At 37.1% G+C, this 25,633-nt stretch overlaps 1 protein-coding gene across 1 annotated transcript in view; it reads right to left on the reverse strand.

Annotated features, from left to right (window-relative positions):
• Positions 1–2,390: 2,390 nt before the first annotated feature.
• Positions 2,391–25,633, reverse strand: part of DMGDH (dimethylglycine dehydrogenase) — a 107,924-nt gene continuing 84,681 nt past the window's right edge. Inside the window, 2 exon segments of the mRNA XM_037801414.1 lie at positions 2,391–3,758; positions 19,832–19,966. Coding sequence (XP_037657342.1) covers positions 3,543–3,758; positions 19,832–19,966 — 351 coding nt within the window. The 3' untranslated portion in view covers positions 2,391–3,542.

A 25,633-nucleotide genomic window follows, 5' to 3' on the forward strand; every position in this document is an offset into this window, starting at 1 on the left:
AGCTGAAATCAGTGGAAACTGGAAGTAAAGGGAGAGACCAGCAGATGCCGCCATGAGCCTTGCCTTGCAGCAGAGGAGCCAAAGTTCACCAGCAGACGGGCTTTGGGAAGAAAGCATCCCCTTGATGATACTTTGATTTGGACATCTTCCCAGACTTTGACCGTAGCTAATAAATTTCCATTGTTTAAGCTGAACTCATTTCATGGTATTGCTTTAAGCAGCCTAGGAAAATAAAAATCCTTTATAACCTATTTTATTAAGAAGTTGCTCCTGGATGATGAGATTCTATGTTCCCTGTCTCTACACCTATCTCCTATTGTCAATGCAGACTGGCTTCTGTCCTCACTGATTCCCTAAAACTGTTCATGCCAAATGACCAATGACCACCCTCTTGCTTAACCCAAAGGATACTTTTTTAGCCCTTCATCTTACTTGATCTCTGCTTTACCTTCTGACACTGTTTGCCACTCCCTCCTTCTCAAAATGTTTTCCTTTGGCTTTCATGACACCACAGTTTTTAACTAAATATTTACTTTTTTGAGTTACATGCTTGATCTTTCTAATCTGTAAGCTTCATGAAGGCAAGGGCCATTTCTGTTTCGCCCACCACTGGTTTACCAGTGCCTGGCCTACAGTAAGCACTCAGTGGACATAGTAGATTAGTAAATATTTCACTAAGGAAAGCAATTGCTCATAGAACTTATATAGGAAAGCCTCCAGTAGAAGATTATGTAGTCCGTGCTTGGCAGAGCTGGGAAAAGCAGGTCTTCAGGTTCTCAATACAGTAGACTTTATGCCACCTCACCACATCTATGCTTCATGGCTACATTAATACTTTCAAAACCTATACCTGGAGAAAAATAGGTAAATAACATGTTACCCTTTTGGAATTCAAGATGCAGCTTTCTATAAGCTACTGAACTATTCTAAAGATTTGTTAATGGCAGGAAGATAAACAAAAGCAAGGTGGTAGTTTATATTTTTGTATGAATATTCAAGCAAAGGATATAATTAACCTGAGTTTGAGATCCCTGCTTTTTTGAGACTTTATCTGGAGGATCCTAAATATGTATCTGAATCTTTCTTCCTTTTACAGCTGTTCTGTTTCCTGATAATATCAACCTTTCCTTTTGTCCCATTCATATATGTACAAAATCCTCTCAGTAAAATTTCAGAATCTAGCGTGGCTGCTATTTAATTTCTCACACAGCATACTTAATTTTTTTCTGTCACCTTTCCTATCAGTAGAAAAGGAGAAAGACATAGATTAGTTAGGATGTGAACATTAGCAACGTAACAATATCCATAAACATTTTGATAATGTGTTGATTGGAAAGTGATTTTGCAGTCCCAAAAAGCTTTTCTAACTCGAGGTAAGAAAGCACCTACCATTCATCATCAAATTCTTGAGAATGATTTTTCCTGAGCTGTGGACATGGGCTTCTGCACATCCCCAAAGCACTTCTAAGCATGCTGGTTGTTCGCTGTTCACAACTGACACTAATCCTGGGCCCATTCTCTTGAGGCTTCTCTCAGTGTATGGCCCACTTTACAGAAGCTAGTGGTTCTCAGTAGCTCTCACCCAAGAACTGACTGAAAAGCCATCGGGAACAGGTCTTTCTCTGTCTCTTTCAGGCCCACCCTCTTTTTCAGGAGCTCTTGTCACCCTAAGGCTCAAGGCATGAAGGCTTCTCTTTCTTTGCATCTTTTCAGCTTTAGCTTTTATTACTAATCAAGTTATTCTCTGATGTTTCACAGTTCAAATTCCTAAGTTAGGAAGTCTGGTTAACTCACCCCAGGTTGTTCAGGCTGTGGATTGGCTGAGGCTGGAGCTTTTGTCTAGGCCAGGACCACTGGCTGGGTGGGAGTAGGGTGCTGGGGTCACCTACAGAACCGAACAGCACCTAACATACCACAAGGGGGAAAGATAACTTCTTAAGGAAATCAAAAGTAGACTCCTTTAGTACTGTGAGTAGGGATTTCCTTTAAAGCTTAGTGTTCATTTGAATGTTCTTTTCTGTTTACATCCCAGCGTAAACACAAACTGTATGATATGAATTCACTATTGTTGTATTTTCATTATTGCCCCTTGCCATTACAGTATCCAAGAAACTAGATGAGTCTAAACCTACTTTGCATAAGATGAATCCAGAGATGGTAAGTCATGGAGCTACAGAGAGATGGAGAATGACAGGCTGGATCCTCCAATTCATAGCCAAAGGCTTTAGCCAGCACCTACCACCAGATCTGAGATAAAAAGCCTGGAAAATATTCCCAAATAATTAGGAAATGTTTGTTACCAAGAAGATCTCCTTGTTATGTAAGAATATATTCCAAAGAGAAATGAACGGCACATTGAAGAGTTACAATATATGATCACTTTTAATGAAACATTTAAAACAGAAATTTGGCACCTTTTCAAAACTTGCAAGTTAAGAAATTAATTTAAAGTTTATGTTAATTGCAGAATCTTATGCTTCACATTCAGCTTTCTTTAAAACCTAGGAAAAGTTCAATAAATATGTAACAAATGCATGTTTAATTTAAATTAATTATAAATGATAAGCCACCTTTTACAAACATTTTCTGATTTATTCAGTCATTGCACCCAAATAATTTCAAGAAGTATTTCACAGAATTATTTCTAACTGGATTCATTTTCTTTTTTTGTTGTACATAGCATTCAGGGAAATCCTGTCAGCTCTTAAGCTTTTGTTTGATCTGTTTTGTCAAATGCTTTGTGAAATGATATTCAAACTGCACAGTGTGATGTCAACTTGCATTTATTCCTTCCCAAAGAAGAGGTGTTCAGTATTCAAACTGTGTTTGTTCAGTATTCAAAGTGTGTTTATTCTGGCACGACCTATTTATGTTTCAGCCTTATCTTTGAAGGTTTACAAGTACTGCTTCCTTGGGAAGACTCTGTTCTTTTTCTCAATTTCTCTTCTAAACAACCTTTGAAAGGACAATAATGATAAAACAAAACTGGCTTTCAGGGAAGTAATTAAGAAATTAATAAATATTTCAGAGAATTGAATAAAAATGTTACTCATGTCAAGGTTAAATTTTACTATTTTCATCATGGATATATAATGAAAAATTAAAACTGTCACCTACTCACCTAAAAATAATTTCTCATTGAAGTACATCCACCAACATTAATTTGTTTTCAGCCACCAAGAAACATATGCATATAGTCCTCCGTTATATAATGCCCTCTAATTCAGTTACAATAATGAATGTATATTATTAATAAACACCTAAATGTTTTGCTGATTAAGTTTCATAAACAACAACATGCAGTAGTAAAAAACATTCATTTTAGAATTTGTTCATTTGAAAGAACAACATAAATCACTAATCCAACATTGTATCTTGCTTAGAAAAAGCTATTTAGAGAAAGGCTTTATTGAGATTCTAAATCTAGATTTTGATAATTTTGAAATGAATTCTTGTTTTCCCCTGTTGCCCTAGGGAACCAATTATAATTTCAAGTATAGGCATATAGCAACCATAATTCAGTTGACTGCAGAAGGACTTGTTCAAATTGTATCCTTTCCACCTTTCTTCTGAAGCCGGTTTCTGGTTGGTTCTGTCAATACCAAGGGTTCTTGTATGACGACTGCTGGGTAATTTTTGCCTAATAGTTCAACTTCTACTTGTTGTCCCACTTTACTTAGTTCTACAGGGACATATGCAAAAGCCAGACTCTTCTGGATGCTGTAACTGTAACTTCCAGAAGTCGTATTGCCAACCACCTGAAAAACAAGAACCAACAATCTCTCAGCAACTTTGTCACTCCATTGTACAGCAAAGCTTTGTGCTCCATTTCCCCAGAAAATAAAACCTAAAGTATAGACAAAACTTACTGGATGAAAGTTTTATGAAATGCTGTCTGTGGGGATAATACTAAGGATATAGAAGGGAAACTTTACATTTCGTTAATAAAAATTCTTAAATTATGAAAAAGAAATCTCAAAGTATACATCTCTTTAAATCTGAACTTTTTCAATTTTAAATAATAAAGCCTAGTTTCTTAATACCTGACTCTGTTTTGCTTAGTTTAAGGCCAGGAGATCTAAGAGGAGGAAGAATGGAATATTTTCATTTTAATCTTTAAAAACTTCTCCTCTATCTTCAAACTTGCATGGCAATAGTAGACAAGAGGGGAAAAAAATCTAAAAATGCGAATGCAAACTTAGTCAACTCTCCCTATTGAGGTTTGGAAAATAGCCTGCCAAAATAGTACTGAACTAAAATATTTAATATACCAATAGTCAATGTGAACTGAACATTCTTTGTTAAAGAATATAACTACCTAATAATTCCTGGCAATTGCTGGGCACTTAAATAAATGGTTGCTTTAGCACTCCTTAGCTCTATCACATTCAAAAAATTTTGCTAGACCCTCTAGAGAATGAATAGAAGTTCCAGATCTTGCCCTCAAGGAGCTTACAGCCTAATTGTAGAATTAACATAAACACAAGAAAATAATCAGGAAGCCAAGGTAGTAAACATGAAGTCTAATACTTGAGCCAGAATTCTTTCTATACTTTGAAGGTGGGTAGTACTCGGTTGCTAGAGATGAATGATGAAAACTTCCAGGATGAGTGAAGACATGGAATTAGGAATAAACAAAGAATCAAATAATCTATATTAAAGTGGTTGAAATTAAGTAATTTGTGATAGCAAAGCAGAAAAAAAAAACTGAGCAAGAAATCAAAGCTTAGGAGATGAAAACAAAGGCAATCTGCCACAAAAAAACATCTGTGTAACCAGCCTTCATAGAATATGAGAGGACTAGTGGAAACCAGATCTGAAGGAAAGAATGGAAGAAAAGGAAAAGCAGAGTAAATTGCAAAAAATTGTATACAGAAATGTCAGGCCAAAACAGTGTGTACCAGACTGTATGTATTATGTCCCCCAGAAAAGACCATGTTCTTTGATGCAATCTTGTGGGGGCAGACATATTAGTGGGGATTAAGTTGGAACGTTTGGATTAGGTTGTTTCCGTGGAGATGAGCCCCACCCAACTGTGGGTGATGGCTCTGATTGGATAATTTCCATGGAGGTGTGGCCCTGCCCATTCCGCATGGGCCTTGAATAGGTTTACTAGAGCACTATATAAGCTCAGACAGGAGTGAACTTGCTACAGCCATGAGGGACATTTTGAAGAATGCACAGGAGCTGCAGATGTGAGACAGTTTGAAGATGGCTGTTAAAAGCAGATTTTGCTCCGGAGAAGCTAAGAGAGGAAAAATGCCCCAAGAGAAACTGAGAGTGACATTTTGAGCAGGAGCTGCAGCCTAGAGAGGAACATCCTGGGAGAAAGCCATTTTGAAACCAGAACTCTGGAGCAGACACCAGCCACATGCCTTCCCAGCTAATAGAGGTTTTCCAGACAACATTGGCCATCCTCCAGTGAAGGTACCCGATTGTTGATGCATTACCTTGGACACTTTATGGCCTTAAGACTGTAACTTTGTAACCAAATAAACCCCCTTTATAAAAGCCCATCCATTTCTGGTGCTTCGCATCCTGGCAGCATTAGCAAACTAGTACACACTACATGAAAAAGTAAAAGTAAGACAAAAACTGATACATAGCTCTGCAAAAAATGACTTCTCCTGGCTACATAACATTGCATTAATTCTCACAGCCCCCTTTCTTTTACAGTGGGCTGCTTATAACTTGTGCTCAAGTGTGCTCATGAACAGCTTCTGGTTAACCACAATGGTGATGTAAGATGTGCCAGGGTGTTGTTCCCCCAAAGAATCTTTGAACAACTAGCAAAAACTAGCAGAGGCACTTCCTCAGAACTCTGGAAAACAGTTAAAGGGTTGCAGTAACTGGGAAGATGCCAAATAAAGAAAATTCAGCTTTAAAAATTGGTAGGAGAAGCTCCTGGCACCCTTGCTGGACCCTCTCCCAACCCCTCCATAGTGTGGTGTGGAGCCAGCCTGTGCTCTCTTTGTGGGTCCTGGGCCCTGTTCCAGCAGAAGCAGAGTAACCCCTATGTGCCTGTATGTCAGGGCCAGTCTATCAGGTGGCAGCACGAAAGGCTGAAACAGGAAACATATCTCAGGCTCACCATCCCAGAACTTGTCCTATAAGCAGAAACAGCTTGCAGACAACTAAAGCAGTATAAGAAAACATTAAGTCAAAGTGGCCTGGGGCCAAGGATTACCTGCTTTAAGTCATACATACAGCACCCAGGAAGGGGAGAAAGTCTATTTCACAGGGAGTAAAAGGAGCATAAGAATTCCTGCAAATGGAAGAATTCCTAAGACCATAAGCAAAAGCACAAGCCCGGGACAAAATGCAGGCTCAGAAAAGACAGAGAGAACCCTGTACTTCACATTTGCCATGAGATGATCTTCTTGGTAGGACAGCTAAACTATGAAGAGGAGCATTAGCCAAAGCAGAGCCAATCTGCAAAGACTGTGAATGTGTTTTTTGCATTGGTTTATTTGTTTTGTTAGCCCCTGACATGCAATGAAATTTCTGTCATATCACTAGCTGGATACAAAATTAAGGGACAGACAGCTCAGGGACTAAATCCTAGAGCCAATATTTAAAAATATTACACTGTACAAGGTGCAACAAAAGATTACACAACAAAAAAAGAAACATGAAATAATGGCCCATTCAAAGTAAAAAGATAAAAAGCCAGAAACTATCAGTCAACAAAACCAGACTCTAGTCATACTGGAAAAAGATTTTAAAAAAGTGATCTTCAACAAGCTCAAGAAGATAAAGGAAAGCATTGAAGAAGAACTAAAAGATATCAGTAAAGCAATGAATGAACAATATGAGAATCTCAATAGAGAGAAATTTTTAAAAGGAACCAAACAGAAATACTGGAGTTGAAGAGCACTATAACTGAAATGAATAATTTCCACAGCAGAATGAATAATGTTTCCACCACAGAAATGAGCAGAAGAAAGAATCAGTGAACTCAAAGACAAGACAACTGAATGATTCAGGTTGAGGAGCAGAAAGAAAAAAGGAATGAAAAAATGTGAACAGAGTCTCTGAACCTTGTGGGATTAAAGCAGAAATAAATGACATAGAGAACAAAAAAAGAATAGAGAGAATAAGTAACACCAAAAGCTGGTTCTTTGAGAAGATCAGGAAGATTGACAAGCCCCTAGCTAGACTGACAAAATAAAAAAGAGAGACAACCCATATAAACAAAATAATGAATGAGAAAGGTGACATTACTGCGGATACCGAAGAAATTAAAAAATTATAAGAGGATACTATGAACAACTCTATGCCAACAAATTGGATAATGTAGAGGAAATGGACAATTTCCTGGAAACATATGAACAACCTAGGCTGACCAGAGAAGAAATAGAAGACCTCAACCAACCAATCACAAGCAAAGAGATCCAATCAGTCATCAAAAAGCTTCCCACAAATAAATGCCCAGGGCCAGATGGCTTCACAGGGGAATTCTACCAAACTTTCCAAAAAGAACTGACACCAATCTTACTTAAATTCTTTCACAACATTGAAGAAAATGGAACACTACCTAACTCATTTTATGAAGCTAACATCAATCTAATACCAAAACCAGGCAAAGATGCTACAAAAAAGGAAAACTACAGGCCTATCTCCCTAATGAATACAGAGGCAAAAATTCTCAACAAAATACTTGCAAATTGAATCCAAAGACACATTAAAAAAATCATACACCATGACCAAGTGGGGTTCATTCCAGGCATGCAAGGATAGTTCAACATAAGAAAATCAATCAATGTATTACAAGACATTAACAAATCAAAAGAGAAAAATCAAATGATCTCAATAGACGCTGAAGAAGCATTCAACAAAATCCAACATCCCTTTTTCATAAAAACACTTCAAAAGGTAGGAATTGAAGGAAACTTCCTCAGTATGATAAAGAGCATATATGAAAAACCCACAGCCAGCACAGTACTCAATGGTGAGAGACTGAAAGCCTTCCCTCTAAGATCAGGAACAAGACAAGGATGCCCGCTGTCACCACTGTTATTCAACATTGTGCTGGAAGTGCTAGCCAGGGCAATCTGGCAAGACAAAGAAATAAAATGCATCCAAATTGGAAAGGAAGAAGTAAAACTTTCATTGTTCGCAGATGATATGATCTCATATCTGGAAAACCCTGAGAAATTGTCGATACAGCTACTAGAGCTAATAAACAAATTTAGCAAAGTAGCAGGATACAAGACTAATACACATAAGTCAGTAATGTTTCTTTATGCTAGAAATGAACAAATTGAAGAGACACTCGAGAAAAAGATAGCATTTTCAATAGCAACTAAAAAAATCAAGTACCTAGGAATAAACTTAACCAAAGATGTAAAAGACCTATACAAAGAAAACTACATAACTCTACTAAAAGAAATAGAAGGGGACCTTAAAAGATGGAAAAATATTCCATGTTCATGGATAGGAAGGCTAAATGTCATTAAGATGTCAATTCTACCAAAACTCATCTACAGATTCAATGCAATCCCAATCAAAATTCCAATAACCTACTTTGCAGACTTGCAAAAGCTAGTTATCAAATTTATTTGGAAAGGGAAGCTGCCTCGAATTGCTAAAAACACTCTAAAAAAGAAAAACGAAGTGGAAGGACTTACACTCCCTGACCATGAAGCTTGTTATAAAGCCACAGTTGTCAAAACAGCATGGTACTGGCACAAAGATAGACATATTGATCAATGGAATTGAACTGAGAATTTGGAGATAGACCCCCAGATCTGCGGATTTTTGATAAGGCCCCCAAAGCCACTGAACTGGGACACAACAGTCTTTTCAACAAATGGGGCTGGGAGAGTTGGATATCCATATCCAAAAGAAAGAAAGAGGACCCCTACCCTCACACCCTACACAAAAATTAACTCAAAGTGGATCAAAGATCTCAATATAAAAGACAGTATCGTAAAACTCCCAGAAGTTAATATAGGGAAACATCTTCAAGACCTTGCATTAGGCAGCCACTTCCTAAACTTTACATCCAAAGCACAAGCAACAAAAGAAAAAATAGATAAATGGGAACTCCTCAAACTTAGAAGTTTCTATACCTCAAAGGAATTTGTCAAAAAGGTGAAGAGGCAGCCAACTCAATGGGAAAAAATTTTTGGAAACCATGCATCTGACAAAAGACTGATATCTTGCATATATAAAGAAATCCAACAACTCAATGACAAGAGTACAGACAGCCCAATTATAAAATGAGCAAAAGATATGAAAAGACAGTTCTCTAAAGAGGAAATACAAATGGCCAAGAAACACATGAAAAAAATGTTCAGCTTCACTAGCTATTAGAGAGATGCAAATTAAGACCACAATGAGATACCATCTCACACCAATTAGAATGGCTGCCATTAAACAAACAGGAAACTACAAATGCTGGAGAGGATGTGGAGAAATTGGAACTCTTATTCATTGTTGGTGGGACTGTATAATGATTCAGCCACTCTGGAAGTCAGTCTGGCACTTCCTTAGAAAACTAGAAATATAGTTACCCTTCAATCCAGCGATTGCACTTCTCAGTATATACCTGGAAGATCTGAAAGCGGTGACACGAACGGGTATCTGCAAGCCAATGTTCATAGCAGCATTATTCACAATTGCCAAGAGATGGAAACAACCCAAATGTCCTTCAACAGATGAGTGGATAAATAAAATGTGGTATATACACACGATGGAATACTACGCGGCAGTAAGAAGGAACGATCTCGTACAACATGAATGAACCTTGAAGACATAGTGCTGAGCGAAATAAGCCAGGCACAAAAAGAGAAATATTATATGCTACCACTAATGTGAACATTGAAAAATGTAAAACAAATGGTTCATAATGTAGAATGTAGGGGAACTAGCGATAAAGAGCAATTAAGGAAGGGGGAATGATAACCCAATAAGAACAGATAAGCTATCATCGGTAAATTTAACATTCTGGGAACGCCCAGGAATACCTATGATCTGTTAATTTCTAATGGGTATGATAGAACAAATTCACAGAAAAGTTGCTATATTAGGTTACTTTCTTGGGGTAGAGTAGGAACATGTTGGAAGTAAAGTAGTTTCTTAGGTTAGCTGTCTTTTTCTTACTCCCTTGTTATGGTTTGTTTGAAATGTTTTTTTTATTGTATGTTTAAAAAAATTTTTTTTTTTAAATTAAAAAAAAAAAAGTTAATTAAAAAAAAAAAATGAAAAAAAATATGCAGCGCCCCTTGAAGAGCTGGTGGAGAATGCAGGGGTGATGGCCTTCCCCAATTCGATGGTTGCTGATGTGCTCACAGACATAGGGAACTGGTGGTTAGATGGGCTGAGCCCTCTACCATGAGACTTGCCCTTGGGAAGACTGTTGCTGCAAAGGAGAGGCTAGGCCTCCCTATAATTGTGCCTAAGAGCCTCCTCCCGAATGCCTCTTTGTTGCTCAGCTGTGGCCCTCTCTCTCTAGCTAAGCCAACTTGTCAGGTGAAATCACTGCCCTCCCCCTGCATGGGATCTGACACCCAGGGGATTGAATCTCCCTGGCAACATGGAATATGACTCCCAGGGAGGAATCTAGACCCGGCATCATGGTATGGAGAACATCTTCTTGACCAAAAGGGGGATGTCAAAGGAAAATGAAATAAGCTTCAGTGGCAGAGAGTTTCCAAAAGGAGCCAAGAGGCCACTCTGGTGGGCACTCTTATGCACAATATAGACAACCCTTTTTAGGTTCTAATGAATTGGAGTAGCTAGCAGTAAATACCTGAAACTATCAAACTACAACCCAGAATCCATGAATCTTGAAGATGATTGTATAAAAATGTAGCTTATGAGGGGTGACAATGTGATTGGGAAAGCCATATGGACCACACTCCCCTTTGTCTAGTTTACGGATGGATGAGTAGAAAAATGGGGGAAGAAGAAGAAAAAAAAAGGCACCCAGTGTTCGTTTTTACTTTAATTGTTCTTTTTCAATTTAATTTTTATTTTTATTATTTTCATGTGTGTGGTAATGAAAATGTCAAAAATTAATTTTGGTGATGAATGCACAAGTCTATAATGGTACTGTAAACAATTGAATGTACACTTTGTTTTGTATGACTGCATGGTATGTGAATATATCTCAATAAAAATGAATTAAAAAAAAAAAGAAACACAACCCAGGAGCAAAGGACCAGCAGACACCAGCCATGTGCCTTTCAAGCTGACAGAGGTGTTCTGGACACCATTGGGCATTCTTCAGTGAAGGTATCCTCTTGTTGATGCCTTAGTTTGGATGCTTTTATGGCCTTAGGACTGAAAATTGGAAACCAAATAAACCACCTTTATAAAAGTCAACCCATTTCTGGTATTTTTCATAACAGCATCTTTAGCACCAGAACACATATATAGAACACTTCCCCCAACAGCAGCAAAATACACATTCTTCTCTATGGCACATGGGTCATTCTCTAGGATATACTATACGTTAAGTCAAAAAGCAAGTCCCAATAAATTTTCAAAAAGCAAGTCCCAATAAATTTTAAAGGTTGAAATCATACCATGTATGTTTTCCAACCACAATGTAATGAAGTGAGAGAGAACAGGAAAATTCACAAATACGTGGAAATTAAACAATACACTCTTAAACAACCAAAGGATCAAAGAAGTAATCACAAGAGAAACTAGGAAATATCTTGAAGCTAGTGAAAATGAAAACAAAATTTATCAAAATTTATGGAATGCAGCAAAGGCAGTGCTGAGAGGGAAACTTATAGCTCAAATGCTTATGTTAAAAAAGAAGAAAGATCTCAAATAATAGACCTAACCTCAAACTGGATGATCTAGAAAAAGAAGATCAAATTAAACCCAAAGCAAGCAGAAGAAAGGGCATAACAAAGATTGGAGCAGGGATAAATGAAATATAGAATAATAAAAAATAGACGGAATTATTGAAACCAAAAGTTGATTCTTTGAAAAGATGAAAACAGTTGACAACTTTTAGCTAGACTGACAAAGAAAAAGAGAAAGGACACAAATAACTAAAAGCAGAAATGAAAGGGGGCTCATTACTATTGACCCTACAAAAATAAAAGGGATTATAAGAGGATACTATGAACAACTGTACACTAAAAAATTAGATAACCTAGATGAAATGGAAAAATTCCTAGAAACACATAAACTACCTATTCTGACTCAAGAAGAAACAGAGGAATTCAACAGACCTATAACAAGACATTGTATTAGTAATCAAAACTCTCCCAACAAAGAAAAGCCCAGGACCAGATAGCTTCACTGGTGAAGTTTACCAAAAATTCCAAGAAACATTAACACCAATCCTGTTTAAACTTTTCCAAAAAATTGAAGAGAGGGAACACTTCCTCATTCTATGATGCCAACATCACCCTCATACCAAACCCAGATAAAAATACCACAAGAAAATGACAGACTAAAACCATTATGAATATAGATGCAAAAATCCACCACAAAATACTAAAAAGCTGAATCCCACAGTAGACTAAAAAAATAATACACCATGACCAAGTGGGCATTTATCCCAGGAATGCAAGGATGGTTTAACATAAGACAATGAATTAATGTAATATGCCATTTGTTTTTGGTTTGCTAAAGCTGCTGGAATGCAATATACCGGAAGTAGGTTGGCTTTTACAATGGGGATTTATTAGTTATAAGTTTACAGATCTAAGGTCATGAAAAAGTCCAAATTAAGGCATCAATAGGATGATACCATCTCTAAAGAAAGGCATCCGGGGTTCTTCTGTCAGATAGCAAGGCATGTGGCCAGCATCTGCTGCTCCTTCTCTCCTGGGTTTTGTTGCTTTCAGCTCCTGGCTTCAGTGGCTCTCTCAGCTCCTCCAGAGGCTTTTCTCTAAGTTTCTCTGGGTGTTTCTGTCTCTGAGCTCTCTGGATTTTTTCTGTCCTTTATCATCTCATAAAGGACTCCAGTAAAGAATTAAGACCCATCTTGAATTGGGTGGGTCACATCTCAGTTGAAACAACCTAATCAAAAGGTCCCACCTATAATAGGTCTGCACCCACATGGATGGATTAAAAGAACATGGCCTGGCCTTTTCTGGGGTACACAACAGCTTCAAACCAGCACACCATCTTAATATAATGAAGGAAAAATACCATGCAATAATCTCAATTGAAGCAGAAAAGACATTTGACAAAATCTAACACCCTTCTTGATAAAAACACTTAGAAAACTAGGAATAGAAGGAAACTTTCTCAACGTGATACAGGATATATATTAAATACAAACAGCTAACATCATACTCAATGGTGAAAGATGGAAAGGTTTCCTTCTAACATTAGAAACAAGACAAAGATACCCTCTATCACCAATATTATTCAACATTGCACTTGAAGTTATTGCCAGCACAATTAGGCAAGATAAAAGAAACAAAAGGAATCCAAAATGGAAAGAAAGAAGTAAAGCCTTCCCTATTTGCAGATGACATGAGCCTACGTAAAGAAAATTGCAAAAAAAAAAAAAAAAAAAAAAAAAAAAGCCACAATAAAGCTCCTAGAGCTAATGAATGAATTCAGCAAAGTGGTAGGATGTGAGAACAACATGCAAAAATCAATAGTGTTTCTATACACTAGTAATGAATGATCTGAAGAGGAAATCAAGAAAAAAAAAGTCCATTTACAATAGCAACTAAAAGAATCAAATATCTAGGAATAAATTTAACCATGGGTGTAAAGGACTTGGGCATGCTCAACTACAAAACATTGCTAAATGAAATAAAAGAAAATGTAAATAAATGAAAGGCTATTGTATGTTCATGGGTTGGAAAACTAAATATTGTTAAGATGTCAATTCTATCCAAGGTAATTTACAGATTCATTGCAGTCCCATTAAAATTCCAATAGTCTTCTTTGCCGAAATTAAAAAGCCAATTGTCAAATTTATATAGAAGGGCAAGAGGCCCCAAACAGCCAAAATAATTTTGAAAAAAGAAGAACAAAGGTGGAGGAATGATACTTCCAGATTTTAAAACTTATTACAGATTGCATAACACAGTAAACCCTATGATGGATGGTGACTGTGATTAATAGTACAAATATAAAAATGTTCTTTCATGAACTAGAACAAATGTATGTCACTGTATCAAGGAGTTAATAATAGAGTGGTATATGGGAAAAATGAACCTATTGCAAACTATGGACTATATTTTAATATTCTCTCATCAACAGTAATGAATGTACCATACCAATGCTAAGGGTCAATAATGGCGTGATAAGGAGTATGGGATGTTTTGAGTTTTTATTTATTTATTTATATTTGAGTAGGGAAAGTGTTCTAAAATTGATGATGGTAATGAATGCACAACCATGTGATGATATTGTGAACCACTGATTATCCACTTTGGATGAATTGTATGATATGTGAATGTATCTCCATAAAACTGCTTAAAAGCAAAAAAAAAAAAAAAAAACTGCAATGCTACAGTTATCAAAGCAGCATGGTACTGGCACAAGGACAGGCATATAGACAAAAGGAATTGAATTGAACATTCAGAAATAAACCCTCAGATCTATGGCCAAGTAATTTTTCACAAGTGTGTCAAGTCCACCCAAGGGAAATGAATAGTCTCTTCAACAAATGGTACTGGTAAAACTGATATCCACAAGCAAAAGAATGAAATTGGACTCCTACCTCACACCATATATAAAATTTCACTCAAAATGGATCAAAGACCTAAAAATGAGAGCCTAAACAATAAAACTCCCAGAAGAAAACATAGGGAAATTTTCTCAGGACCTTGTGTTAGGCAATGGTTTCTTAGATTTTTACACCAAAAGCACAAGCAACAAAAGAAAAAATAGATAAATGGGAACTACTCAAAATTAAAAATTTTGTGCATCACAGGACTTTATTGTGAACATAAAAAGACTACCTATAGAAAAGGAGAAAATATTTGGAATCCACATATCTATAAGGGCTTAATATCCAGAATATATAAAGAACCTCTATAACTCAACACCAAAAGACGACCCAATTAAAAATTGGGCAAAAGTCCTGAATAGATATTTTTCCAAAGAAGATGTACAAATGGACAATAAATACATGAAAAAAATGCTCAAAATCATTAGGCATTAGATAAATTCATAAATCACAGTGAGATAGCATTTCACACTCACTAGAAATGGCTACTATTTTAAAAAATGGAAAATAACAAGTGTTGGAAAGGGTGTGGGAAACAGAAAAGAATCATTCATCATTGGTGGGAATGTAAAATGGTGTGGCTGTTTGGAGGTCAGTTTGGCAATTGTTCAGAAAGTTAAGTATAGAATTACCATATGATCTGGCAATCCCACTTCTAGGTATATACCCAACAGAATTGAAAGCAGGGTCTCAAACTGATATTTGCATACCAGTGTTCACAGCCACATTATTCACAATTGCTAAAAGATGGAAGCAACTTAAGTGTCCATCAACTGATGAACAGATAAACAAAATGTGGTACATACATACAAGGTAAAATTAGTCAGACATTAAAAGGAATGAAGTTCTGATATATGCAACAATATGGATGAATCTTGACAATATCATGTTAAGTAAAATAGGCCAGATACATAAGGACAAGTGTTGTATGGTCTCACTGATTTGAAATAATTAGAATAAGCAAATTCATAGAGTCAGAAACTGGAACACAGGTTAACAGGGGCTGGGGTAGGGTTAGGCATTGGGGATGTAATGATTAATTGGTACATAATTTCTTTTTGGGGTAATAGAATAGTTCTAGTAATGGATGGTGGTGATAGTACAACACTGTAAATGCAATTAACACCAATGGATTATATATTTGAATGGTTAAAGGGGGGAATTTTAGGTTGTATGTATATTACCATAATACAAATTTTAAGAAAACCATAAAACTGTACAACACAAAGAATGAAGTCTAATGTAAACTATGGACTACTTTTAATAGTACGATTATAATAATATTCTTTTGACAATTATAACAAAAGTACCACACAAATGCAAAGTGTTCACAATAGAAAAAATTGTGTCTGTAAGGGGGATATATGGGAACTCTGTACTTTCTGCATGATTTTTCTGTAAACCTACAACTTCTCTAATAAAAAATTGGAGGAAGAAATTAGGTTGTGTATGTTTCTAAAATAAAAATTTTTAAAGAACCATAATACTGAACAACACAAACAGTGAACCCCACTATAAACTATGGACTAAAGTTAGTTATAACAGCTTCGTTTCATCAATGTAACAAAGGTACCATATGAATGCAAAGTGTTCATATAAGGGAAATTCGTGTATGTGTATGCTTGTGTGGGAGGAGGGTTATATGGGAACTTTCTTCATGATTTTTCTGTAAACCTAGAAGTTCTCTAATAAGAAAAAATGTCATGGACATGAATCAGCCTAGTGATCTTTCAGCTGCCTCAAGTAAAGAGTCACTACAGTTGCAAACAATCTTATTATAGCATGTCTAGTCTTAGATGCTCACACATTTATGACATTAAACACCGTCTCCTATCTCTGTAGCCCCGAGTTTTTAATTATGCCTTTGAAACTCCAAATCAGAAACTCTCAGTATGATTTCTGAACTTATGGTGAGAACTAATTGATAAAAAAAAAATTTTTTTTAATACAGTCATCAGTAAAAGCTTCTCCCTGGCAGAATACTGACTGCCAAGGTATTTCTGGGATAAAACACGTTTCAAAATTGCTTTTCTTCTTTAGACCATAGTTAAGTAATATCCAGAAAGAATTTGGGTCAAGGAGGTTGGAGTTTTAATCATTGATTTTTGAAAGACTTTCTTGGTAACCTTAGTTCCACTTCCCAGTCTATAAAGCAGAATTTTATATTTGGAGTCCTGGGAGAAGTAACCTGATTTGCTTGGGCATCTTAAGAAAACAGGAAGACGCCTTAGCACGTCTCTTGGACCAATCCCCAGACTCACTGGGTCAAGAGCCTTCAATCACTCTTCAGAGACTGCATGCACCGTTTCGTCCACCCAGCTCACCCTCCTTATAGTCTAGCAGTGACTCCTGCAATCGTTTCTGTATTGGCAATCTCAGAAATAGAGTATTTATTTTGTGAGTGCTATTTTAATAATATTTATTGAGTGATTTTCTTTCTGCTAGAATTTACTTTCATTTCTCTTAAAATTTTTCTTAATTTAATCCAGGGGTTAGCAGCCTAGGGTATTTTATAAGTCTGGCCTATCCTGTTATCTTATTACTAAATCTCCAGAGAAAGTTTTTCTCTAGTGTTAACTGTAAATGGTTTTACCTTAAATATTCCAGGTTCAATTAAATCCATTCCTTCTTTTTTGTTCAGTGAATTGTAATAACAACCTGTCCCCATCCTCTGCCTAATGGGCTCTCGTGTTCTTTTTTACGTCAAACACTGGTCTTTTTTTTACCAATGTAGAAAAAAAAAATCTCCATTTATTTCTAGGCTTTTCTCATTTCTCTCTTAAAGTATGAAACTTAAAGAAGTCTTTAATGACTTAGAAAATATAACATGGTAAATTGTCTTTGAAGGAGGTAACATAATTTAAGTTGAATGATGTGCTATGTTTCTTTGGCCCTCACTGTAAGTTTCAGTTTACAAACAATGAAAAAGAAAATCTTCTAAACTCTCTGAACTTCCTTCCCCACAAACATCTTCAAAACTTCCTTCCCAGCAATGTCTCCTTTGTAACCAAACCATCCAATATAATAAAAGCCCTTTTCATGCTCACTGATGCCTTGGTTTTTAAAAATTAGACTTTATTTAAAACTATAATTTCTCCCTACAGCACTGCTCATCTCCCTAGTTGGACTTGATTTTCCTGCAGAACACTCATCAACATCTGATATTTACTTTATTCATTGTCTATCTCCTTCCTCTCTTAGAATATAAGCTCCAAGATGACAGAGATTCCTGTCTGTTTTGTTCATTGCTGTGTTCCCAGCGCCCAGAGAATTGCTGGCAAAAAGTCAACAATCAATAAAAATATGTTGAATAAATGAATAAATTGGTACCCTGTCTCCAAAACTGGAAATATTTGCAGGAATAAAATATCACATAACGATGATAACACAAGTCAGGACAAAGTCAGGAAACAAATAGCAAAAAATATTTCATATCATTCCAAAGTATAAAGAGGGCCATCTGCATGATAAAATGATGACCCTAGTAGGCATCAAAACTAGAAGAGCTAGTGTCAAGAAATTTAAGAGATATATTGTTAATGAAGAAACCTACAATTAGATTAGCAGCTCTGTAAGCAGATGTCATGTGGTAGGAAAGATGAAAAATATAGTATGTAACTCACTGCACACATATGGCAAAGGAAATAAATCTGAAAAGTGGAGCTTGGGTTTCCAGGTTTTTTAACTTTAATTTGGATATCATCATATTTAAAATGGGTAAAAATCTGTCAGTTGATTATGGTTGATGCGGGGCTGCATATAGAAAATTACAGCATAATATATCTATCATTCCATGGCCAATTAATACAGAATGTTGGTGGAAGAATGGACATAGACTGTTTCAGGAAGTACTGAGGAAGTTGGATGGGAATAGAGTGGAAAACATAAGATAAATGGAAGATATGTAGGGAAAATGTAATGACTAGCGGATAAAGCTAATTAGAGGTGGAAAAAACTGCAGACATTATCTCACCCAACTGCTTCCTATTACAGATGAGAAAACTGAGGCCCAGAGAGGCTAAGTTCGGGTCAGTTAGTTGAAGGCAGACCTGGATGTCAGTAGAATTCATATAAATCATGAGCAAATTTGAAATTGGATGAAAAACATATATTAAGAAAAGAGAGTTTAAACCAGATGTACAGAAAAGAAAGCAGAAGGCGAGACAGCTCAAATGAAAAAACAAAGTCAGCACAATTAAAGATGAGGCATTTCTGAAGGAAATGGAGATCAGCCTGCTAAGAGTGGTAGAAAGACGAAGAAGCTTGTGATCTGAGAAAAGTCTATAGGCTTCATAGTGTCTGATAACATCCACCAGCTACTCAGATGCACAAGAATAGTGGATATGTAATTGAGTTCTAGATAGAATACAATGTCAGCAGAGGGAAAGGAGAGCACAGATTCAAGTACTCAGCATGGCATAGAAGAAAGGACAAGAAATTCAAAGTCCAAACATATATGGGTTGGAAATGAGCTCCATTAATCACTAGCTGTGTAACCTGGAGCAAGTTATTTAACTTCTCTGAGCCCCAAAGTCTCATCTTTAAAATGGATGCTCATACACATCTGACAGAGGTGTTATAAAATCAAATGAGAGAGCACATGCAAAGTATCTGGCACATAGTAGAAACTCAATTGATATTAGGTCTGTTGCAAACTGGCCCAAGCTTCAGCCCAAATTGCCATTTCTTTAGTAATAAAAAAAAGGCTGTGATTTGACATTCCTGGCTTTCCCCACCTCCAATGCTCTTTTTACACTGAAGAGACAGAGAGAATGAAACAGATAGCAAGTACACTGCAGTATATAAGGAAAAACCCAGGCAAAATCTCTTGGGAATTGACCAAGCTGACTTTATTTAAAATGGAACAGCTGTTTAGATGAGCCTCGACAAAAGCATTGTCCAGTGTATTTCGGGTCCGCAGGTTTATTTTCTTTAACCAAAGCAGAGTTTTATATTTTACAAAATGAGCAGCATTTCATTTTCTTTTTCCTTAATTGTTTTCTGTTTCTCGAATATCAGCTCAGAAAGCATAAAGGCATCATCCAATCAATCAATAAAATAACAACAACAACAAAAACTCTAAGGAGAAACAGAGAGGAACAGAAGAGCTTCTGTTGCAGAAAAGCTGTCATGGCCCCTGGCAATGAGGTCCTCAGCACTCACCTTGCCATTGTACCAGATGCTTTCATTTCCCTCTGGATCAACATCATCCGTTGCCAAGGTGAGGCAGACCAGCCTCCTTTTCAGCCCCTTGGCTTTAATCTGTTTCAGTGCTTGCTTTCCTATGAAGTCGGCCGGCTGCGGGAATCCAAGATAATGATGATGAATGAATGCTTAGACACTGTGACAAGGTTAGAGATGCAAGCATTTAAATTTGTCTTTGCTATTTTCTTGTCAATTGCACCTTAAATAAAAATACAGATTGGATCAAACATCTAGACAAATATTTCTTAGTCTTCCAATGACAGGACCAGCCACGTATCTCTTTAGAATATGTTAGACTTAAGGGCAATAACTTGTGATGACAATTTTACCAGAATCAGCTAGGCAGAAAAACATGAGGCTAATGCCTTATGGCCATTGTGATGGTGGATTATGAAAGTGACCCTCATATCTAATGGCTCTAGTCAGTGGTACTGGCTGTCAGTGAGTAAAGTGCAACTCAACTTCTACCTATAGCAAGCCTTTTACAAGAAGGAAATTGACTTTTTTTGAAATGTGAGGCTAAAACAACACCAAAATGTGGCATTTATTTTTCCTTTTTGAGGATAACAGTCCCTGGAATGCATTATCCTATTGGGTTATGTTCATTAGGTCATTTAGGAAACATTTATTGAGTCCCTACTATATGTGAGGCATCTTGCTAGGCCCTGTGTGGGTTACAAAATGAGTCAGGCATAGACATTTTGATCAAAGAGTTTTCTCTAACACTGTACTTTTCAATCTTTTTTCCTTCTTCCATGCAACACATGACTGATGACATTTCCTATGCCTATTACACTCCCATGGGCACATCTGGGGCTATTCCCAAAGCAATCCAACCGAGAGTAACCTTGTTAGAGGGATTACATTGAATCCATTCTTATGTATTAAAAATTGTAGGAATCATGCAAACATCAGGACTTCCATGTTTATTAGTAACAGACCTTACTATAAAGTCCTGACTAGGACACACAGGTGAGCAAGGATGACTCAGTTGAGACATTCAGCTAATCAGGGAGATACAATTCTTCCGACCACAATGTGAGGGCAAGTTGATAAGCGTGATAACAGTCAGAGGCCAAGAGCAACGGGGGTGCCCAGATGGGAAGTCTGACACCCAGATGGGACGCTCGGCTGAGGCTTCTACATCAGAGCACCCAAATGAGCATCTCTCATTTTATGGGGAACAAGAGGAGTTTGTAATATTTAAATCATATCCTAGTGAAAGAGATTTAACCAGAGATTACAATGGAAAACAAGATGCTTAATGTAGTTCTCAAACACAGACCAACTGCTGTGAAAGAAAACAAAGAAAAATCCACAAATTTAATTTTTCATTGTCCTTAAGAAGAAAGGAAACAAGATTTCATGCCAAAGATGTCCTCTGTGCCAACATTTAGGATTTCTACAGCTCTTTCTACACAACACACTTAGGACTGAGCGCAGTAAATCCCCCTTAAAATCTCAGTGAAGCAGTAGGCAGGGGTTCTCACATGCCCTCTGCCTGAGATCCCCAGTTCACTTCTTTACTGATTCAGAATGTCCAGGATCTAATAAGAGCCTACACATATGATATCTATGCATATTAAAACTCTAAATTCCCGACCTGCACAGGAAGCTACAGAAAGTTTCTACTGGCCACTGTTAAGATGATGTGCAAAATGAAAATCCAATTCTTTCCCCTCTCCAGTGTTATCCAGATGGTGAAAACCAACTATAAAGCTTTATTATGAGGCCAGATTTTTTAAAAAAAGGAAAATTGAAGCCATGTTATTTAAGAAAGGACTACTGGGGGAAAATCCCACTGGAAGAGCTTGACTTACTTTGAATCCCATATGCAGGACAAATCCTTAATAACAAAAGCCAAACTAAACCAAAGTTCACTACAGTTAAAACATGTATATCTAAATGAAGAAAGCATATATATTGCTATCTTCTTAAAAGACAAGGGGTACTTTTTAGAGTTCTTATTTAGGTAAGCATTAATAACCTCAGTGAAAGAAAAAGTCTCACACCATAGTGTGTGGAGAAGCATTACAAGAAAATTGAATGGGCAAGGCACTATCCAGCATGTTTTGTGGAGTGCCAGGAAATTCAAATTAGTTTCCTCACCTCCTGTCATGGAATCTGAATCTTTACCATTAGAGATTCATCTAGATCTTGAAGGATTTTGGTCTTCTTGAGCTCCCTATTAAAGAATTTTCTTTCAGTTATTTATCCAACTTTTAGGCACTTATTGTGTTAGATACTGTTTTAGGCACAAATTATTAACAGCAAAATAGGACACGGTCTTGTTAATTCAGGGAGACCCCTGGGGAGATATGACCCCTTTCCTTCACATCACAAATTATTATACCTCCCCAGTGTTTTAAGAAGTCAGAGGATAAATAATAATTTGAGATTATTAAAAAAAATGGTGGAACATGACACATGAAAGTCTATGAAATCAGCCATACAAATTTTGAAACATGGCTCATGGGTTGGTTCTGTTTGTTCTATGAGGGTGTAAAAATCACCAATGTTTTAAAAATTCAAAACAAAGAAAGTCTATTGTGTGGAGGCAGAAATGCAAACAAAAAGACACTATGATAGAGGTATATTCAGTGGAGGCCCAAGGAAGAGTTCGATCAACTCTACGTGGGGCGGGAGAGTGGGTCTGGGGCAGCATTCTGTTAGCAACAATTTTAAAGAAGTAGCTTGAGTTGAGTTTTGAAAGATCAGTAAGTGTTTAAGATAACTGTTGTCTGCATAGACTTTTTCAAAAATGCTTGCACGTACATTATGATTGGATCCTCACAACAAAGTATAGATGGTGAATTTGGGGTCTAAATGAAGTGAGTTAACTTAGCCAAGGACTGGCAATCGACCACTTGGTTAAGAAACAAGCTCTCAGGACTCTCCCACCCCTGTTCTTTTCCTCTCTTTTCAGTTGTTTTAACTGAGCCACTTAAGCCAATATCTGTGACACCTCTGGAGGGGATGTGCGGAAAGCTGGACATGACCAAAGCTTTCAAGGATGGGGCCTCTTTTGGGTGCTGAATGAAAGCTACCTGTGTGGGTGTCAGGAGGGAGATGAGACATGGTGGAAGGGGAAGCTAATTCTGCCTTTTCCAAATCAACAAATTTACCAAGGGCTCGGTAGGAACCTAAGGAATCAGTTAATCATGAATGAAACAGGAATAAGGGGAGAGGGTACCCAGAATACTTTCAATAGAAGAAAAAAAAAAATCAAAGTAGTCAGTTCAACAAAAAGAATAAATAACATTAATAAATATTTACAATTTATTAAGCACTTGCTATGTGCTGGACACTATGCTGAGGGCTTTGTGTTCATAAGCTTATTTTATCCTCATGACAACCCTAGTTTATGGAAGAAAAAATTGAGTCTCATTTATATGGCAACATAAACAGGCACCTTTTGATTTTATCCATGTTTTTTAAAATGACTGTGCCTGGAGTCTATCTTTGGAAGGCCTAGATGCAAATAAAGAATAAAGAATGTTTCTTTTAAATTATTTCTAGGTGACCTGCACCTATTTTGAATGGCATTCATTTGCACTAAGCGAACAATCTGAAAACACCCTGATGTTTAATATTAATGAAATTTGACATCCATCTGTGTATACTCCATAGGGAGGAAAGGACCCTGTCAGCAGTAACATTCTTGGGCATGAATGAAAATAATATTTCTAATGGATTGAATTGTATTCCCCAAAAAGACATGTTCAAGTCCTAGCACCCATCCTGTGAATATGATCTTATTTGGAAGTAGGGTCTTTGAAAATGCAATTAATTAAGATGAGGTCATACTGAATTAGGGTGGGCCTTAAACCAATATTTCTGGTGTCCTCATGAGAAGAGAGAAATTTGGATACAGATGAGGACAGATTCTGGGAGAAGGAGGAGGCTGAGTTTGGAGTGATGCTTCTACAAGCCAAGGAACACTGAGAAAGGCCAGCAGTCACGAGAATCCAGGAGCACGAGGGGTCAGAGGGAGGATGGCATTGCTGACACCCTGATTTCGGACTTTGTGCCGCAAGAACTGAGAGACAATAAATTTCTGTTGTTTTAAGTCACCCAGTCTGTGATAATTTTTTACACCTAATATAATAAACAACAACCACCAAAAAAAAAAAAAATCTCCAATTAAAAGTAAGGAACACATACTTAAAGCACAAAGCACAAATGAGATGATACCTGCCCCTTGAAACAATTCTCTCCTCCCAAACTAAAGATGGGCCTGACTTGGGAAAATTTAAGTGGGGCATTGGCATTTCATTCTCAGTTTACTTGGCTTTCCTCCCAAGGTTGCAGCTTTTACTCATGTATACTATATACACTATACTATATAGTTATTAACTATAAATAAGAGAGACATGGGCCTGAAGGTTAATGCTATAATTAAAACTGGTGCCTTCAAGATAACCCGAGAACAGAAATATATTCCTTTAATGAGTCACTGCCAAATTAACTATATAAATAACCATTAACTTCTTTGAGAAACAATTTCCTGGGGCACTGAGACTATGGCTTAAAAATAGTCGGTGTATAGTTCTTAATTTATTGATTTTAAAAAGCAATAAAAGCCATTTAAACAGCCACCTCTGCCATGTATGAAATACAGCATCCACATACATGAAAACATTAAGTAGATTTTAAGCGAAATGTAATTACTTACTTCATATTAGCTCTATTAAAAGCACACATATTACCTAAAGGGGCAGGTAAATAAAACAAATTAAATCAGTTTAATTTTTGTCATGGTGTTTAAGCAATGGAGAGTTCTCGGGTATGTGGTTAAAGTCAAATTTGACAGCAGCAGTGGTTGGAAGATTCTGATACAGAGTCAGGGTCCTGGGCTCTCACAGACCAGGGGGTAGATAATAAAATCATACTCTGGGCCTTTGCTTGTCCATATACATGAAGTCAAAAACCATCAGAAAATTCAAGGAAGTCATCAGTTTAACTCATTATTATTATTTGCCAAATCCTTTTATGCTAAATATCAAAGTTTCCAAAGGTGTATGGGATCAATCAGTGTACTATCCCGTGTCCTGCTGAAGCCTCCCTTAGGAATCAGGGGCAGCACTGATTATGGAATCATGTTCCTGCATTTTAGACAAGGAGAGTATATTGGTTTCCTAGAGCTGCCATGCCAAATTACCACAAACTGGGTGATTTAAAACAAAAGAAATGCATTCTCCCACAGTTCTGGAGGCCAAAAGTCCAAAATCAAGTGTCGGCAAGGCCACCCTCCCTTGGAAGCTCTAGGGTAGGGTCCTTCCTCGCCTCTTCCCAGCTCCTGGTGGCTGCTGGCAATCCTGGGCATGCCTGGGCTTGCAGCGGCCTTACTCTGTTCTCTGCCTCCGTCTCCACGTGGCCTCCTTCCTTCTGCAGGTCTGTCTCCAAATCTCTCTCTCCCTATTAGGACACCAGTCACTGGATTTAGGTCCCTCCCTACCGCAGCAGGAGCGCCTCTCTACTTGATTCCACCTGCAAAGATCCTACTTAAATGAGGTCACATTCACAGGGACCTGGGGCTAGGACTATAACATATCTTTTTGGGAGCTGCAATTCAAACTCACAACCAAGAGAGTCGCAAAGACCCTGTCATCACCAGCTTCTGTAAGCAGCAGAGCGCAGGTGAGAATCCAGGTGACAGGCTTCAGTCACTTCCCTCAACGCTTTCTTGAAAAGTTTCTCATTTAAAATGAGCTCCAGGATGGTCATTTAAAAACAATCGTGACAGGGATCCCTCTGTAA

The sequence above is a fragment of the Choloepus didactylus genome, chromosome 13 (assembly GCF_015220235.1).
Source record: "Choloepus didactylus isolate mChoDid1 chromosome 13, mChoDid1.pri, whole genome shotgun sequence".
Lineage (NCBI taxonomy): Eukaryota > Metazoa > Chordata > Mammalia > Pilosa > Megalonychidae > Choloepus > Choloepus didactylus.